Source organism: Balaenoptera borealis (assembly GCF_965194805.1).
Source record: "Balaenoptera borealis genome assembly, chromosome: 9".
Taxonomy (NCBI): domain Eukaryota; kingdom Metazoa; phylum Chordata; class Mammalia; order Artiodactyla; family Balaenopteridae; genus Balaenoptera; species Balaenoptera borealis.
The window spans coordinates 2,903,604-2,923,154 of NC_138873.1; the positions used below are offsets into that span (position 1 = coordinate 2,903,604).

Here is a 19,551-nt window from a genome sequence, read left to right on the forward strand (position 1 = left end):
TCGGGGAGGAAGGAGCTGGGCCGCCGAGGAGGGAGAGCCTGCGTGGCCGGGCTGCAGCCTGGGGGCGAGGCCGGCGCCCCCGGCCCATCGCTGCCGCAGCGCGTCTGCAGGGAAAGGGCCCGTGGCCGGGGGCCGGCACCACACCTCCCTGGGCAGAGGGAAGGCGGCCTGCTCGGCCTCGGTGAGGAGGGCGCGGGGAGGACTTGCTGAGTCGGTGAGGGGTCCGCTGGGGACCAGCACGAGGGCTGGGCTGCGAGCAGAGGGCAGGCACACCCCGTCCCGGACGGGTCCTCGTCTCCAGTCGAGCCCACGGCTGGAGTCATGCTTTAGGGCCACGTGTCCGCAGAGCCGACTGGAAGCCCGTGCTGTGTGGGTGCAGAGGATCCCGGGACAGGGTACAGAGCAGCTTCGGGTGAAGACGTGCTCCGTGGAGGTGGGGCGTGGCCTCGGGACGGGGGGAGGGTCACCGAGTCCGCTGAGATGGTGCGGGACGGGGGGCACAGAGCCCGGAGACAGGCTGCGGCCCCTCGGAGCTCTCCGGCTTCACGGGGACCCTCTGTCCAGCCAGGCGGCCGCAGCCCAGATGCTCCTGGCGTCTGCCACATAGCTGCTCCGTGTCCCCTACAGGGGCCGGAGGGACAGCGCGGTGGGCTTCAGAGCCTGTTGGCGTGAGTGGGACACGGTGCACGTGAGACCCCAGCAGGAAGGGACGGCGTCCGAGGCCTGCCCGCGCCCGCGCTGGGCCCTGCCTTGCGTGAAAGTGCGGACCAGTCTCGTTACTCGCAGAATTCCTCGTCAGACTACTTCCGGCAGCCCTTCAGCAGGGGGGGGTCCCCTTGGGAGGGGGCCTGTCGTGGTCGGAGGTGCAAATCCACAGCAGGATCGTCCCCAGAGCGGCCCTCACCTCCGGGTGCCCGCTGGCCCCGCGGCCGGCCGGCTCCGTGACCTTCACCAAGACTGCCCGCAGCTTGGCCACCGTTTGGAGGACAGCATGTCTCGGGCATGGGGTGACCCTCCCACGTCTGGCTATTCGAGCTTGGGCAAGGTGCTTACCTCTGTCAGCTTCCACTTCCTCATCTCAAGAAAACGTCTAAAAACGGGGTTCTACCGGTGTTCGCCTGGCAGGACGGCTGGGAGGAATAAAGGAGTGAGCAGAGCCTGGCAGTGGCGTTCCGTAGACGGACCATTAGCAAAGCCTGCGGGCATCTATTGGAAAGGCTGCTTTACACGCATCTCTGCGAGCCTCTGGGACACAGCGCATTGTACCCGAGGGGCCCCTGAGTGACCCTCAGGACTGCGGGAGGGGGTGCCCAGCCCCACAGGCCCGAGGGCGTCAGGATCGCCGTGTAGGAGCTTCCGCGGGAGGCGGTGCCAAGGGTGTCCTGCTGGAAATGGCAGCGATGACAGGGCTTCGGGGCGTCAGTGGCTGGCGTCCAGTCAGGAACTGGGCTGGGAGATGACGGGCCCGTGTGGCAGTGTCCACAGAGGACCCGTGGGGCGTCTGGGAGAAGGACCCGCACCGGAGTCGGGGTGGGGCAGCACGAAGAAACGGCTGCTCCTCCTGTTTGCAGATCCTTCATCTTCTCTATCCCGAGACTCGTGTGACCCAGGAAGACGGGGACTTCGCTCTGTTCTTCTCTTCCAATGGTAATTAAGCCATCTCTTGACTTATGAACTAGCCGTGAAAACATCTGCAAGGTCATTTAAAATCACGGTCTGCTACAAAGCCACTTTAAGGCTGTCGTTGCACCTGCAGTGCTGGATTGGGGGTACGGGACACGCACGGGAGTCGCGGCCCCCGTGGGACTGTCTGCGTTAAAGAGCGCCGTCCTCAGTGGCCTTCTCGCCATCCTTAATTTAGGCACTTTTCTTTCAAGTGAATTATTTAAGGAACAACTTAACAACGAGATGCTTTTGTGGGGTGAGGAAGCACATTACGCCACCTGCCTCTCGTGGAGACTGTCTAGGGCTTGTATTTAACGTGTCATGGGATGCGTGGAGGCGAGCAGGGGTGCAGTCACACAGAAGGGTTCCGCCCTGAGAAAGCACACTCACCTGCGGGTAATGTGGGCGGCGAGGCCCCGGCGAGGCACACCTGCCCAGGTGACAGCAGCGGTGCCTCCACAGGGCCGCTCGGACCGCTGCTTTTCTGTCCTCCACCCCGATTTCTTTCACTCCACCAGGACTGCAGCCACCTAACTCCACTTCTCCAGGTTAGTTTCCCGGAAGCATCCGCTGGCCCGGGGTTTCTAAGAAAGCGTTCATCAGCACACACGTTCCGAGCACAGGATAAATAAGACTTACAGCTCCTGCTTCTCCCTGCCCTATGGGAGGACTCTTAAGTACATTTCATACGTCTAAAAAACCTGAGCTTTGCAAGAAAAAGGGGTAATATAAACTGAAGGCGTATCGTTTTTAATAGTACAGCTTGTGACTTTTCTTCCTGTATGATCTCATGTTTTTACTTGCTTCTCTTTTTTCCAGGTTGTCACAAGAAGGAACCAAGTATTTAGTTTTGCTTTCAAAGAGGAGGACATGATGATGGTTGGCGACATCGGAGGGGGGTTCCTGGTGCCGCCTGGCAGGCCGAGTAGCCGTTCTCAGTGTGGCCCAGGCCAGCGACACGCCTGGGCGTCCCGGAGACCCTTTCAGGGTCCACGTTGGTAATTACCCCAGGACCCTGCGCTGTTCACTCTACCGTGAGCGGACAGCGGAGTCACGAGGCTGTGGGTGTGCGATCGCACAGCGATGGGGCACAGAGCCTGCCACTCATCTCTGACTTGTTTTAGAAAATATTATTTTCATTAAATGTATTAGTAAATATTTTGTTTTAAGTCTCGGTTTAAATTCTTTTTTCTTTTAAATCCTTAAGCCAACTATTTATTATTATTATTATTAATTAAGTTATTTTTGGCTGCGTTGGGTCTTCGTTGCTGCGCGTGGGCTTTCTCCACTTGTGGCGAGCGGGTACTACTCTTCGTTGCAGTCTAGGCGTGCGGGCTTCAGTAGTTGTGGCACACGGGCTTAGCTGCTCCGCGGCATGTGGGATCTTCCCAGACCAGGGCTCGAACCCGTGTTCCCTGCATTGGCAGGCGGATTCTCAACCACTGCGCCACCAGGGAAGCCCCTCGGTTTAAATTCTTAACAAGGTTAACATCAGTAGATAGAGGCCACAGAACAGAAGCTCTTTGGGTCCTGAGAGTGTAAAGGGGTCTTGAGACCCACTGGCACTGAGTGGCGAGCGTGCTTTGGGCTCTCACTCTCTGGACAGGTCTCGCCCCCGCCATGCTGTGGGGCTACTTGGGTAAACCTTGGTTTCTTCATCTGTAAAATGCAAGTGTTCCTGAGTCTTCTCTCATAAGACTCTCAAGAGGTTTCAATGCAGTAATCTAGATAAAGCGGATTATTATCTTAATGATGGGAAAAAAGAAAGACTAAAGCAAATAATATCTGAAAAATTTCCTAAATGTTTTCTACTCGCGAAGGCTTTCACAGTAACAGACCAGTGTCACAAGGAGAAATGGAGGAGTTTTCCAGTTATTGGCCAAATTCTCTATGTCTCAGTAAAAAAATAGGATTTTTAAAACTAGAATGAGCTTTCCATGTTTTAAAATTCAGATTTAGTTTTAGTTCTAGATGTTGGATCTAGAACATTTACTTCTCGCTCTATTAAGTAAAATGCTTTGAATCAAAATATAGAAATGGGAAGAGGATGTAACTGGAAAAATAAGATTTATTTTCCTTTTTGAAATTTTTCTGAACATTGAAGTATATGCCTTAGTAGAACCAAGAACCTAAAAAGTTAATGAGGAAAATGAAACATTTCTTGAAATGATGGCTCATTTCCTGGTATTATGGTGCGATCACTGGCTGTAATTTAATCACTTGGTAACTCCGTGGTGATGACCAGTTGATCACAACATGTCTGTGTGATAAACAGCACATGTCTGTTTTGGATGTATCTGTGGGGTCCAGGTGTGAAGTGGGAGCATGTCTACAGCCCTTATTTGCAGAGCGGGGTCATCGTACCACAGCCTCCATAATTTTCAGTTCAGTTTCAAACCTGTGGACCAGTAACCCTCTATAATTTTACTTGGGCCTGGATATACTCTTCTTGGTATTTTATTTTAATGATTGAAATATTTTCTGCATTTATTTTACTCATCCTGGAAATATTTTAAAGGGTTGTTACAGTGAAAAGTCTTTGTCCACACACTGACTCTGCTACAATAGTAGGAGAAAAAATTTTCATTAATTTCCAAACGGTGGAAAAGTATTGTCATAGTTTATTTGAAATTTGAAAATAGAATAAATGTAATCTGAAAATTAAATATCATAAGTAAAAAATGTGGACAGTTCAAATACATATATTTGATTTTTCCTTTCAAATTAACCAGCTTATTTGAAATAGTAAATTTCATATCCTCGAGGTGAAATGTAATCATCGTGTATTTTGGAGATCAACTTTTGTACTGTGGTGATCCCAGAAACATGTTTGTGAAACTGATAAGCTTTTCACAGTATTCTAGTGCTAAGTTTTACTATTTAATATATAAACAGTTTATCCCCAATGTTGTGTTCTGGGCTTGTTATGCAAAATCCTATGTAGATTACAAATTAAATTGGACTATATTTCTTGACTAATCCCTTTTCCATCTGAACGTAAGTTTGGCAATCTTCTCCTGGTGTGACTTGCCTTACTGGTAACTGTCACCGGCTAGCAACTCAACCAAACAGAATGTGTAAATAGATTCTTTAACAGCCAGCTGCCCGTGACAGCGCCGGGACCCGTGCTGTCTTCCCAGGCTCCCTCCCAGGCCCTTGCTGGGGCTTCTAGTCTCTAATTTTCGAGAGGCTGGAGGTTTCAGGTAGAAGAGGTCGCTGGCAGGGACCAGGGATGCTGTCATTTGGGTGCTTTAGCAGAGTCTGCGGGCCGGAGTCCCTTCAGAAATGCTAACTCCCCTGTGGTTCCTGGGACAGCAGACCACCCGCCACGAGGCACGGGAACTCCTCTTCCCCCACGGGTGGGGGCGACGATGGGGCCTTCAGCGGGGAGGGGGCAGAGGAATGCCCTTCCGACTTGGGCGGGTGATGGGGGGCGGGCACTCAGCATTTACTCTCCTGCCTCAGAGGTCTGGCAGATTGTAGCCTCCCAAGTCCCCAAGCTTCTGGGCTGGGACAAGATATGGGGGGACTGGGAGAATCCCAGTGACCAGTCTGGTCGGATGTGCTGGGCAAACTGAGGACTCTCACTTTCTCTTGGGGGAAAGTGCCCAGTCTCTGCTGGTGTGGGTGGTGGAGGCTACCTACCCCCATCGCCCCTGCCCAAAGACCGTCCTTCTCTTCTTTAGTGTGATGGCTCAGACGCGGCTCTGGAACCCCACTGCTGGGACGGAGGCTCGTGTCCATCCCGTTGGAGCCGTGTGTTGTTGGGAGGTGTTTCCGCACCTAAGCCCCCATTTTCTAGTAGATTGGAGATAGTCAGAGGGGTAGGGGTCAGGAGAGTGCCTGCCACGTAGCACGTCAATCACATCCCTTAGCTGTTACGAGATGCCAATCCACACTCACCTCCGACCCTCACCCTTCAACTGTCATTACTTCTGAAGCATCCTAAGAATTAGGAAATCGGAAGGAGAGAAACCCAGTCGCGGGTACAGTTACAGCTTTGGAACTGCTGGGGCCCCTACCCAAATCTCGGGGCATCCAGCTCCCGCTGGGCTGTGCCCGCAGAAGTGGCGCCACAGCCCCCTCCTCGTCCCCCCCGCCTTCACTGGCTTCGCCTCATCTCCTGCCCTCCGCGCTCCTGGCACGAGTGTCCACCTGCTGCCACGGCTAACACACCTAGTCCACACCCACCCAGCAATACCTGGAATAAAATGCATATGTGATTTCGGGACCTACGACACAGACATCTTATGACCTAAACGGTCTCAAACGTATTCTCCCAGGGCTGTGGGAGGAGACAGGTTGCCTTGAGGCCCTGGTGGGGAAGGGGAGAAGGTCCGTGAGTGGAAGGACAGCAGGGAGCCGTGTCTGGAAGCTGTGTTTGCATATTTTATGGAGAGGAGGTAAACGGGGCGGGGGGGATAGTTTTGAGGGTTCTGGTGGAGATGATGGGGCCTAAACCTGCCCCCGCCCCCAGCCGTCATGAGAAATGTTTCTGGCCACCTATCAAGTTTCCTTCTTGCTGTGCCTGACCCAGTGGGGACACGTGAGAGTAGGCAGGGGGGAAAGTGGCCAGTGCCCTCGTGGCCACCGACCGCAGGGAGGTGCCGGTGCCACAACAGGAGCGTGCAGAGAGCTGGGCGGGGCCGCTGGGGCCCTTGGTCACATACGAGTTTACCCACATTTGAATGCTCTTACCTAAGCTGGGGCCACACCCCACACAACCTACTTACGTTCTGGGTTAGCCCAGAAAAGCATATCCTATGGAAAATGTTTTTTGCAGATCTAAACAACTGACAGTTCTCCATAAGTAATGCAGGGACTGCTTGTAAGAAACTTTGACTTTATGACGTATTGCTCTGTAATTATTCACTGAATTATTCATGTATTCAACAAACGTTTGAATATCGTAGGAGTGTTTTCGTGTCTCTACCACTAGAATCCAAGTTGACAGTGAAGCTGTCTCATTCATTCTGAACCACTGTTGCAGCAATAAATACTCTCCTTTGCTCACAGGAATCACTCCTGAAAAGAACTTAATGTCTGGTATTTCCTATATCATGATTTAACTGAAACTGGCCTATTTTGCCGAAAACTAGGTTTTTAATTTTAAAATGACTGTCTTTCAGCAGTGGCATCATCCTATAAAAACAAAAGCAAGACGATTCCCTGAAATGTCTTTTCCCCACCTCTGAGCTCCAGCCAGCTTTCTCCTCCGACACCGGACTGCGAGGCCGGCCCGGCCAGAGGTACCACCCGCCGCCGCCGCCGCCGCCTTGCCCACCATCTTAAAGGCACCGAGAGGCTGCTCAGGATTTTCTCTCCAACGTGCAAGGACTCCGCCTAGGGCTTAGGACACGCCTGGTTCTCCCCGCCTCTGGTGGATTAAAACTAGCCGCTGGCGGTGGAAGGCCAGCTGGGGAGCCTCGCCCGGTCCAGTCGCTCGTGACACCAGCCGGGCGCAGCGGCTCCTCGCCCCGCCGCGTCCTCGGCCACCGCGCTCGGCTCCTCCTCCCGCCGGCGCGTCTGGCTCGGCGTGGCCCGGGCGGCCGGTGCAGTGCCCGCTGTGCCGGGCGAGGAGACCCGAGTCGGGGCAGCGCCCCCGGCCCCGGAAGGGAGGGAGGAAGGAAGGAGGGAAGGAAGGAGGGAGGGGTGCCGTGGCGTGAAGCCCTGGGTGTGGGCGCCGGGACGTGAGGAAGCCGGAGATGCTGCGGCCGGACCGAGGTGGGTGCGGAGCGAGGACGAGGGCCCGACCCCGGCCACCCACGGGGAGGGCGCCGGGCCCCGCGCACCGAGACTAAAGCCGCTCCTCTCCTTCCAGGGCGTTGACGACCCGCCGGCCGGGCAGCACCATGCCGTTCCCGCCCCTGCCGCCGCCGCCGCCGCCCACTCCGGCCCCGGGGGTCCCCGCCGCGCGCCCGCCGCCCCGGAAGCCGGCCGCCCCCCGCAAGGCGGCCGTGCCCGCCTGCGCCCCGCCGGGGCCCTTGCCGCCCGCCGCGGCCGCGGAGAAGAAGAGGCGGCCCCCCGAGCGACCCCCGGTGCTGCTGTCCAGCTCCTGGCCCTCCGCCACCCTGAAGAGGCCGCCGGCCCGCCGCGCCCCCGGCCCGGCCTCCCCGCGCGCCCCGCCGCCGGCCGCGCCCGGCCGCCCGCGCGCTCCGGCCCCGTGCGCGCCCCGGCCGGCCGGCTCCGGCGACGGCCCCGCGGGGGCCGCCACCTCCGGGGCCGGGCCCGACGCCGCCCTGCGCTTCTCCCTGAGCCTCACGCCCGAGGCCGTGCTGGTCATCCAGCGGCGCCACCTGGAGAAGCAGCTGCTGGCGCGGCCCCGTCGGGCGGCGCCCGCGCCCTCGGCCGACGCCGGGCGCCCGCTCGCCCCCTGCCCCCGGGCCCGGGCCGCAGGCCTCGGCCGCCGCCCGCCCCTGCCCGGCGTCCCGCTGCTGCCCGGCGGCCTGCAGGGCCCCGACCCCGGCCCGCGGCCCGCGGACCTGCGGCCGCTGCTCAAGGTGTCGCTGCTCAACGAGCGGCACAAGTACGACGACGTGGAGTACGAGGAGGAGGCCGCGGCCGCCGACGAGGGCCTGGTGCGCAAGTGCACCGAGTGGCTGCGCGGCGTGGAGTCGGCGGCCGCCGCGCGCGACCGGGCGGGGCCCCTGGACGCGCTGCCGCACCTGAGCTCGCTGTGACCGCGCCCCGGGGACACTCGGCCTCGCTGACGCCCCCGCGCCCCTCCCGGGAGCCGAGGGGCCCCCGCGGGACACGGCCCGCCTCGCCGACCCCGCGGCCCACCTGCCGCACGCCGGGGCCTGCGGGCCTGCCTTCTGCACCTGCGGGCCTCTTCCACACCCACAGGTGTCCTCGGGGCTCGTGGCGGGGGCGGGGGGTGAGCGGGGTGAAGGTGCCTGTCAGCTCCCACTCCTAAGGTTCGCGTAGGTCCCGCAGACCCTCCGCGGGGCGCGGGCCCCTGTCTGTGGGTGTCGCTCTGCGGGTGCGCGACGCCAGGTGCCCTGGTCCGAGCAGTGGGTGACAGCCACGTGTGGGTGCGGGGCGAACCAGGAGGGTGGCCGTCTGGTGCAGAGCTGGACACGGGGCTGCGCTTAGGATTTTGTTTCTCCTGAGTAGAAACACGTCCCGGGGACTGGAAGGTCTGGGCGCTCAAGTGAACCGAACTTCCCAGCGGGAAGCGGGAGGCTAGTGACCGCCAGGAAGGTCCGCCTGGAGGGTGGGCGCTGTGCCGGGCACAGTGCTCTGCGGTCACAACACTGACTCGTGGGGGCTTTCGAGCCCACGTACCCACTTACACGCGCACACTCACACATGCTTACCCTCACGCACACGCACTCAGCTCTCACACTCACTCGTGCTCTCACGCGCACACACACACCTCACACTCATGCTCCTACGTGCACACATGCTCACACGTCCTCGCACTGGTTCACATACATGCTCTTGCCCGCAATGCTCTCTCCACTCACAAACCTCACGCACGCGCGCGCGCACACACAAGACTTTCTGAAGCACAGCTGCGGGAATTGTTTTCAGCGTCTGGGGTAAGGTGTGAGCCAGAGCGAGGCTCGGCTTCTGGAAAATGCATCCTCTGTACTTGAAGGGCTGCTCACAAATGTCTTTTGTGCTACAGAAAGGAAGGGTAGCCAGAGGAAGGGGGCAAAGTGCAGAGCTGGACCCAGACGCAGGACAAGATGTGCCGGGCCAGAGAGCCACTTGTTTAGGGAGAAAGTGGGGAGTGCAGAGCAGATGTGTGTGTTTTCAGTATTTTTAATCGCTGTGTGAAAATCCGTGACATGGTGGCTTTGTACAGTTGTATACAGTGATTTGAGAAAAGGAAATTATTTGAACAAAGGGTAAGACTCCGCTGCCTTTCAGGAGTCATACCCTTCCCCACTAACTCCAGGCTGATTTCTAGATTTTTTTTTCCATGCATCTATTTCACTCGAAGGTTGAGAAGGGGGGGAAATGTTATAATCAGATAAAGCTGGTTAGAGAAGAGTGTAATGTATTACCTCAATTTTGGACTCATTTTGTAAAAGTTAATAACTAGCTTAATGTTTATCTCAGACTTTAATGTGTCAAGTCGATTATATTTACATTGAAGCTTTACATTTTTAAAAGCCAGTTTGTATTTTTCTTGTGGAGATCTCTGCTCTAATCTCGCTCTCTCATGCCAGGCACAAATCTAGGTAGACACGGAGCATCTAATTTTGTGGGAGCTAGATCAGCCGCCAGATGAGCTGCAAAACCAAATACCCCATCCACTGAATAGCTTGCCTCCTGTTTGAATGCACAGAGCTAGACTGTCTTTTATTTTAAATGAGTGTATTACTACCAGAGAGGCAAAGTCAGCAATCGTTTGGAGGTGAAATTAAGACACGTGTCTCGTGAATGCTCCGGGCGCCCCCGGTGGCGTCTGCAGAGCTGGGTCCTGGGGGAGAAACGAAAGCTCGTTCTGGACATCAACCAGCAGGTTGAGAGTGAACTGTGAGATCAAGGTGGGCAGAGTCGTAACTTGGTCTCATTTGCACTTAGTGCAAATACCGGTGATTAAGAGGCCCAGGGTCCTGCCCATCGTGACAATAACATTTTAAAGACTTTCCTAAAGGAATCGATGTTTGCAGAGCGTCTTTCTGCGTCTGCCCGTGTGTGTCTGGGTCCTGCTGCTGGTCATGCGTGGTCTCTGTGCCCCTGTGTTATCCTTTGTTTCCCTCTCCTCATCCTACCCCCTTCTCTGGGCTCCTAGCCCCATCTTGCTCTTAACCGGCCGCGGTAAGACACCACGCACATTTTTCTCCCTTGCGACGTCGGGTAGAGTTGTGTGCCTTGTTCTTCACTTTAAAAGCAGATGTGTGGAACATTTAGATTACGCTGGTTGACGACCCTCAGTAAAAAGTGAGAAAGGTTCTACACCTGACACGTGATGTCTGTTCATGTTGTAACTGATGTTTTGAGGATGTTTTCTAAGTCACTGCGCTGCAGCTTCTTAATGCTTAAATAAAGGAGAAATTTGATGACTGTATTTCTTTTTAGGAGGATATTAAACAGTGGTCAGGAAGAGATCTCCAAGGTATTTAGAGGTCTTCTGAGGGAATTCCCTGGCGGTCCAGTGGTTAGGACTTGGCGCTTTCACTGCCGAGGGCGAAGGTTCGATCCCTGGTCAGGGAACTAAGATCCCACAAGCTGCGCAGCGAGGCCAAATAAATAAATAAATAAATAAAGTTCATCTGAGATGGTCTCTCCGTGGTGCTGCCCCACCTGGGGCTCTGGAATTTCCAGGGGTTGGCAAAGGGTCATCGGCCTTAATTACTGCCAGCAGTGACCAGGATTTTAATAATTCTAATGCTAGTCAAAGAGTATTGTAATAAGGTTGGCAACAGTACTTAACCTCCTGTTGTGTCACCGACCCCCCCCCCATGAAAGCTATATTCAAATATACTCCTAAGAATATGTTGCAGAACGTCTTGCTGGAAAGCAGATGCGTCTTTTCCGGAAATAGCAGATGCCGGAAATCAGAAACTTCAGTTTTGTGGTTTCACGAGAAATGATACAATTCTGTGGAAGGAAGGTGGTGATCTGTGGGGTCTGGTTATATTAAACTGACTCTGAAATTGTAATTTTGTACCTTTGATGTTAGCATGGAAATTTCCGCCAACTGTGAAATGAGCAGTAAAAACACTTGCGTGTTAATAGACGTGCACACAAATGCCTTGTCACCAGTGAGGTGCCCAGAGTGGCCTGGTTCAGACCAGCATTGCCTTTGTCCAGATGCTGACCGGGGAAGAGGGCTGCCGTTCCCGTGGCCTGGCATGGTGGCCCTGTGCTCAGCTTAGAGACTGAGCGCCTCCCCAGTGTGGTCCAGGAGAATGTTCATTTGGAGGTTAAAGGTGGCCCAAGGAGCCTTCCAGCCTGCTGTTCTTTGTCAGCCACCTCTCATTACATTTCTGTGTCTCCATCTCTTAAGTGTTATGGGGATAAGAGGACACGGTGGACCCTGGGAAGGATTATGCTGAGGTGTGTGTGAAGCATTTGGGACCACACGGTACGTCCCCAGCTCAAGGTCAGCTGTAATTACTACTTCAAAGAATCTTTACTCGCCAAAAACATGATTCTTTGGCACTTATGTGTGCAAAATCAAAACCCTCCCTGGCTACAGTATTCTGAGATTTTTCTCTCTAACCATTTAATGCACATGTGTGGCGAGGGCTAAAGATTTATTTCCCTGAGGAGTTTAAAATAAAAACCTGTCTTGTGGCTCCCCTCCTTACTTCAGACTTATTTCAAGCTGAACACAAAATTTAGCTCTGAGCTTCCTGGTAGCAAAGGCAAAATTTAAAGTAGTGAGCTGTTAATTTCCATATCTAATAACAAGACACACTAACACATTACAAGAGACAAACGTTTTCTTAGAGAAAACTATTTCTGTGTTATGTATATATTTGTATTACATACAATATGGTAGACCGAATCCTTAAATGCAGTTTCCAGAAGATGCATAAATGTTCTTCATATTACTCTTAGTTCTTAATGAAAGACAACGGGATAATTCAGTTGCATCCTCTCTCACGTTGGGCCATCCCACCTGATGGAGGTGGATTATATGGAAACCTGCAAAAAAAAAAATAATAGAGAATCTTTAGGAAGTAGTTTTAGATCTGCTTAACTATTTAGCAACAACTAGCCTAAAACACCAGAAAATTGTCTGCAAATCAGTTCCCAAGCTTTTTGGTCTCAAGACCAAAACTTTTAAACATATTATGCTTAAAAGTTATTGAAGGAGGCCAAAGAGCTTAAATCTATGTAGATTATATTTCTATCAATACTTCTTGTATGAGAAACACAAGCCAAGACCCTAGAAGAATCTGGGACCCTCAGAAGCCCCTGGAGCCCGCTTTGAGAACCACTCGTTTCCACCATGTGCACCATCAGTTCCTGCTGCCTGTCATCTCTGCGGAGGGTGGAGGCCTACGTCTGAAACCCTGGGGAAGCATTTGAAGACAGACCATCCAGACCCCATCTAGACGTCCTAATTCAGCAGACCTCAGGCGGGGCCGGCTCCGACAGCAGGACCAGCTTCGGGGCAGCTCGGGGCCCAGCAGCCTCAGACGGCAGCTCTCGTGGGCTCGTGCTCCAGCAGAAGGGGACCCGGCAGCCGCGTGGCCTGCAGGGACCACCGTGGGCGACTCAGGCCGACTGCGTGGCGCCACCACTGCCGCAGCCCTTCCGCGTTCTGAAACCCACGTGCGGTGTTAGATTCCCTCTGCCTGAAGTGGCCGCAGCGCGCTCTGCCTGGTGGAGACGCACGGGAGTAGACAGAGCCGGGGCTTGCGGCCCCTGCAGATTCCCGGAGGGGCCTCCCCACGTGCCCCACGTGGGGCCTCCGCAAGTAGGAGGCTCGGGGTGCAGCGCCGGCTGCAAGGACACAGCAGCCTTTTCTCTCTCTCTGCAGATGTAGAAAATGAGTCCCAGAGGGGAACGCAGCTCACACCAGCACCCGTACCACCACCCAGTCGTAGAGCTGACCTCATACCCAGGTCTCCGGATTCAACTTCTTAACCTTCACACAGAGGGTCTAGTGAGTGTGGAGGGCACGTGGGCGAGCGTCGGGAGGACCCTCACACGATGCCCCTTCCAGGAACCTCCCTCGGTGGGTTTTGGGAATCTTGAATTTTCCATGGAGCATAGATTTAAAACCTTTTATAGACAAAGATCACACCAGAAATCAACAAAGTAGGACACTAACAATAGAGAAAACTTACAAAGCCCTAAGTTGGTTCTTTTTAAAGATTAGTTAAAATGAGGGACTGGGGCTTCCCTGGTGGCGCAGTGGTTGAGAATCTGCCTGCCAATGCAGGGGACACGGGTTCGAGCCCGGGTCTGGGAAGATCCCACATGCCGCGGAGCAACTAGGCCCGTGAGCCACAATTACTGAGCCTGCGCGTCTGGAGCCTGTGCTCCGCAACAAGAGAGGCCACGACAGTGAGAGGCCCGCGCACCGCGATGAAGAGTGGCCCCTGCTTGCCGCAACTGGAGAAAGCCCTCGCACAGAAACGAAGACCCAACACAGCCATAAATAAGTAAGTAAGTAAGTAAGTAAGTAAGTAAATAAATATATATATATAAATGAGGGACGTCCCTGGCAGTTCAGTGGTCTAGACTCCGAGCTTCCACAACAGGGGGCACGGGTTCGAACCCTGGTCCGGGAACTAAGATCCTGCGTGCCGTGCAGCGTGACCACAAAAAAAAAAAAAAAAAAAAAGCGTCTAGTGTGACTGATCAAGAGGAAAAAAAAAAAAGCACAAATTGCCAAGATCAGAAATAAGAGGAGGGATTTAACTGCAATCCCACAGATTTTAAAAGGGCAGTCAAACCGGGAGACAGAAGTCCTGCCTTCCCACCCACCGCCCACAGTGCTGGTCAGAGCAGGCGCTAGCCGAGGTGTTCTCTTAGTGTTTATTAGTGTTGGGTGTTTATTTTAGAAAACGTTCCTTTCCAAGGTCAATGTCTAGTTTGCCAAACAGTAAAAACAGCTGATATTTGCATGTCTGAGGCATAAATGTTTATTTTGCATTGTGATTCATTTGGCTGCAAGGAGGATTTTGCTTGTTTCCTTAAGCAAAAGATTAAACAGAAAGCCTCCAACATACAGTCACAAATACGCTGGAAAAAATAACTTCCCTTTTGCAGGGAGAGCCTGGTTTGCGGGCCACGTCATTCACAGTGTGGGGCCTCTCCTGTGCCCTGGGCATTCCCCCTCTCTTCCCCGGGGCCGCCCGGGCTCACTCTTCCCCCACAGCAGGCTGTGCTCTGTCGAGCCACTGGGTTTAGTCTCTGCCCTGGTCCCTGGTGCTGTGGATCTGCCTGCCTGCAGCCCTGTTTTGCCTTTTTATTGCATCAATAACAACACTAGCCTTCATTTTAGCGCTCTTACATTTATCACCAATTTGGATGAAACTCTTTGGCCAATTTTATAGACAAAAGGGGCACCTGTGATGTGTCCCAAGCACTCAGGTATGAGTGGCGACAACCAAACTGTGGCCAGTGCCCCACGGGTGCTGGGGCGGCAGAGGGGGCTGTGCCCGCCCCGCCCCCCCGGCCGCTGTGCCCCACGCCCACAGGGAAGCACCCAGGGAAGTCTGCCCGGGACGCCTCCTGACCTGGACTCTGTAGTTTCACGAGTTAGTTTCACTCTGTAGTTTCACGAGTCGGGGGGGCCGCACCCTCCCAGTTATGATGCTTGTGAGGTGTTACAGTCACCTGAGACCCACGGGTGTGTCACACAGCGGAGGGGTTGGGATGGGGTGACGTGGGCTCCAGGCCAAAAACATGAAAACCTTCTCCCAGGAACTTGCTGAAAAGGCGCTCTTAGAAGAAACCAATTTTCTGGGTGAAAGAGAAAGCAGACCCTGAGGGAGACTCAGTGACCCTGAGGGTCTCTGTGTCCAGGTGTCACACGATGATGCCGGTGGGCTGGCCGCACCAAGCCCAGTGCCTGGCCCACCCCTGGTCCCCACGTTCTCAGTGACCTCTTCGGTCACTGCCTTCCCGGCTCCCCCCTCTGGACCAGGGCGATGGGAGCTCCGGCCGGGGGACCGGGCCTGGCACGTGGTGACGTGGTGCTCGCCTTCATTGGGCACAGACCCCTGAACATGACCCCGCTGACCGCAGCGCCGCACCAGCAGAGAAGGCCCAGCCAGAGAGTTCTGGAACAACCTCTGAGTGGTGGGGACAGGCCTTCCAACAAAGGGCTCACTCATGACCAAGCACAGCCAGTACCCGCTGCTGTGCTGTCCCGGGGCCTGCAGAGAAACACCACGGGTGATGGGAGGGCCAACGACAGACAATCAGATGATTTCATCCTTGTTATAAAGCACAGCTGTCCTGGGCAGACTGGCCGGCGGGCGCCCACCGCCCCACGGTCGAAGCCACGTTAAGGAGAGTGTTTCACCCGCGTTCCTCACTTTCCGTCTCCACAGAAGGCGTGTCTGAAAGTCAGGGGTACCTTTTCAAGGACGCCTGTCTGTTCTCAGAGCCGAGTAGCTCCTGGCAGAAATTACACCCGCTCTTCCACTAACAACAGAATATTTGACCAAATTTTAGAAAAAATGCCCTCAAAATGTTAAATATGCAGCACAAAGAGAAGGGACCCCTCGTGGGTAGAAAGGGAAGACGAACAGACGTCCGGACAAAAACGGAATTGTGATTACATGAGTGAGTGATGCTTCGCCATTTGTGGTCTTCTAGCTGCACTGACCTTTGTTCTAGAATCACCAGTAGATCCTCGTTAGGAAAGTAAATGAGCTGGGAAATGGCCGGAGTCGGTCCCCGCCCCGCCCCGGCACTGAGCTAAGCGTGCACACGCTTACTGTCAGTGGTGTGAAGATTCTAGCTCCGCCCTAAAACGCAGATAAGTCTACATACAGCTGTGCGTGCAAGGTCAACAGGAGGTGGCCCGTTTGCTCCAGGACAAGCGGTGGGATTTTTTCTCCCGGTGCGGTGGCGGGGGGTGGGGGGGGGGTGGGGGGGTGGGGGGGTGGGGGGGTGGGGGGGTAGGGGGTGGGGGGTAACATGATGCACCTGAGGAGGTGGAGGGTGGGCGGAGCGGGAGGACCGGGAGAGATGGGATGCAGGATCTGGGCAGCGGGGTCCACTGTCGCTGTCGTGTCTGCCAGCCCTGCAGCAGGGGCAGGAGAAAGCCGGTGAGCAGGGAGGGGGTGGGCCCACCGGGGGCGGGCTTTGTAATGCGCCCAGGGGTCCCCGTGGCCCACCCTCCTGGGCAGTGCACAGGCCAAGCCCCCTCCAAAACCTCCCTCGTGCTCATCCTCCGGGTCCGAGCAAACCCTCCAGAGCTTAAGACGGTTCTGATTCCTCTCTACGGAAAGCACCCTCAGTGTCTGTTTTTAAGGAAACACACCCAAATCAGTACCATGACATCATTGTTCAAACATATATTTGAGCGTAAGACATGTTTGGGGGCCCCATTCACGGGAGGGGCGTGAACAGAAGCTCCGTGCACGCCTGCTGGCGGGCTGCCCGCCTTGGAACACGAACAGCACATGTGTTCAGATGCTGGCCCACTGGCCGGGGTGACTGGTATGTCCCGGGCGGCTCTTTCCTTCTACACAACAGCACAGTGAGGCTGGCTGTGCCTCAGAGCCCCGACTGTCCGTTAGCTCTGAAGAACCATGAACATCCCCCACGGAACCGCAGAGAAGGAAGGGCTTGTTCGCTCAGCTGGGGCCGCAGAGCCCACTGTTTCCAGAACCTGACTGCTGACTCTGGTCGGTATTGTTGCTCGTTCAAGAGATCAGGAGCCCCGGGCTCAGTACCGTGGATGCCCACCCAGGGCCCGTGCCACCGTGATGTGCTGGTGCTACCCGGGGCACACCCAGGGGTCTTTGGGGGACCTTGAACGGGTCACGCAGATTTACTCCTGGCACCGCTGAGCTGTGAGTGGTGTGCTCTAGTGGGTTATGCTGGCCTGGCTCATGTTCATTTCCGGGTGGTGCTGGAAGGACCCAGAAGCTGTCCCACGTACCGCCTGCAATCCCAGATACGTGATGGAGACAGCAATTCCCCCACGTCAACTGAACAGCAGGCATCGCACGGGAGGGTGATTCAGTCACAGCTTGCTTTATCAGATTTTTAAGAATTATAAAATTACACATGCTGATCGTGACCAAAGATACCAGATGCTTAAAGAAAAAGTTAGGAGTCCGTGTCCCCAGGATGAACCCAGACTGGGTTCCTGCCAGCCTTCTCCACTCGACCTCAGGTTTGCTGTTATCTCTGCCGCTGGGGATACTACACTGTGCCTTTTGCGGAATTAAAAAAACCGAAGACAGATGAAATTATGTGTTTTTCTTTTCTAAAAAAAGCTTATTAAAAATATTCATCTGATATTAGAAAAAAAGACTCCCCCATTTGCCCATCAAAAGACTTTGATGGTTACAGGTGTGACTCAAAGGGGCCCCGGGACCTAGCCATGAGTCACCAAAACCCTAGGCAAACGTGCTGGTGGTTGTCAAGGTCTCAGCCGCTGGGATGCAAACTGCCAGGACAGCGGGCTGTGTGAACAGCTGCCCTGGCCGTACTTCCCTGGGGGCCTCATCCGCACCTGTCGGAGGAGATGGAGGGGAATGCAGTTGCACCATCACCACACCCACCAACTCCGGGCTTTCCAGGGACGTTCTGCTTCACTGAGATTCTTCCCCCACGTCGACTTTACTTCCGGTTGGGAGAAATCGAGGGCCACTGCCCAGGTCAGGCATCTTTCATTTTTCTTCCTCCTCTTGTCTCCTCTGCCGGCTGGAAGGATCCAGAAGGCCCCGAAGTACTCCTCCATAGGAGCCTCCTCCAGCTCATTGCAAATAAATAAGGGACGCTCCAGTGCACAGTAAACACAAAGGGAGGAAATGATCACCTTTATTCAGAATTCTCTCTGTGTCTTGGTCAAATAATAATATCTTAAAATAACAAAACCACAATAAAGAATGAGCCCAGGGCAGAGTACATACCTGAGCTTGTGGATTAAAGCCACCATGGAAACGATCGTAAACAGGAAAACCTCTCCCAAGGTCTCCATGGTCCCGACTTCTCAAGAAGTTGGTTTTATTTGTATATCAACTAATTGGACTGCAGAACCCTCTTCATTTGGCTTTTCCTTTCTCAAAAAACTTAGTATCTTACAAAAGCTTACGATCAAGTACACAGTTTATAATTTACAGTGAACAGAAATACTAGATTTCCCCGCATAGCTATGCAATATTAAAATCAAAAAAATAAAAGATCAGTTGGGAGCAAAGAAGAAGGGAAGGCTCCCCGTGATCGCGTGATCTTGGTCAAAAAGATTAATTCTCTCTTGTCGTCCCTTTTCTTATTTTCTTCAAGCAGGGAAAGAAATAAGATTTAAGCAAAAGTATTTCATGCATTATGTGCTTGGAATTAAATATCAGTTCAAATTTGAACACTGCTGTGGTTCAAATTTAAATTGGGGTTTAATTCTAAGGATGAAAGAGTTTGGATTAACCCTTCCCTAATCTTCCTGTTGCTTTGGAAGTCAGGAAGAACCACGTTTTTCCCCTGAATTAAGATCTGAAGGCCCTGACTGGCCTTCTCAACTCCTATAAATGCATTTATTCATACTGTACTCACATTTAGCTCCCACCTTAAGTGTGAGGGTCTGAGGAGATTTTAAAGGACAGATGCTAACGTAGGGGCAGGGGGCTGGGAGCTGTTCCGCGCAGGCGCTTGGCTCTGCCCCTCAGGGCTGTCCTAGAGCGGGCAGTTCAACGCCTGGGGCCCCCTTCAGGTCAGGGTCACCCCCAGCGGCTCTCCCGCTGCGCTCGTGCTAATGAAAGCAGACGTCACTGTCACACTTGACATCTCAGTGCCACCTCCAAGCTGGAGCCGTCCCCGCACCCCCAGCAGAGTTACCTCCCTTTCCGCCCTCCTCTCCCCTGACGTGGGCCGTATTCTGCCTTGAGCTGGAGCTATTTTTGCACCGTTCTCTTCTCCCCTCTTAGACACATCCCCGCTGAGGGCAGGAGCTGAGAAGCTGTGATTGATTCATCGCTACAACCAATACTGGTCCTGTGACACTTGCTTGAATGTTGTCAGTGTGTAAAAATGCCTCTTGAATGAGTGAATAGTGAATGAGTGAGTGAATGCCTTTTGATTAAATGAGCAATCCATCTGGCTCAATTCACTAATCAGAAATCGTTCGTACAACCCCCATAAAAGGGGACTCGGATTCTCCTTTCTCAGCACGTGGAGAAATCTACAGGCAGGTAGGACCACTGAGCAAACGCTTCCAGAGAATCAGGAATGAAAATGGTATTGCTCTGTTCACCCAGTTTTCTACCCACTAGTTCCGACCGTCCC

General features: G+C 54.1%; 1 protein-coding gene and 1 long non-coding RNA gene across 3 annotated transcripts; one reads left to right on the top strand and one right to left on the bottom strand.

Annotated features, from left to right (window-relative positions):
- The first annotated feature begins 6,065 nt into the window (after positions 1–6,065).
- PRR18 (proline rich 18) lies at positions 6,066–8,485 on the top strand. Of its 2 annotated transcripts, XM_082404661.1 has the most exons (3): positions 6,066–7,389; positions 7,487–7,787; positions 7,821–8,485. In XM_082404661.1, the coding sequence occupies exons 2-3, from the start codon at positions 7,518–7,520 to the stop codon at positions 8,343–8,345; spliced, it is 795 nt and encodes a 264-aa protein (XP_082260787.1). In that variant the 5' UTR covers positions 6,066–7,389; positions 7,487–7,517; the 3' UTR covers positions 8,346–8,485. The 2 variants fall into 2 exon arrangements, with proteins under 2 accessions (XP_082260787.1, XP_082260786.1); XM_082404660.1 differs by having other exon boundaries at positions 7,487–8,485.
- Positions 8,486–9,723: 1,238 nt separating this feature from the next.
- LOC309634525 lies at positions 9,724–16,135 on the bottom strand. The gene is made up of 2 exons (XR_014248179.1): positions 12,709–16,135; positions 9,724–12,276 (listed from the first exon to the last, which is right to left on the bottom strand). It is a non-coding gene; the product is annotated as an uncharacterized lncRNA (long non-coding RNA).
- Positions 16,136–19,551: the final 3,416 nt, after the last annotated feature.

Bases quoted from the DNA above. Each gene is read 5' to 3' on its own strand.
- PRR18 (XM_082404660.1), top strand. From the start codon at position 7,518: ATGCCGTTCCCGCCCCTGCCGCCGCCGCCGCCGCCCACTCCGGCCCCG.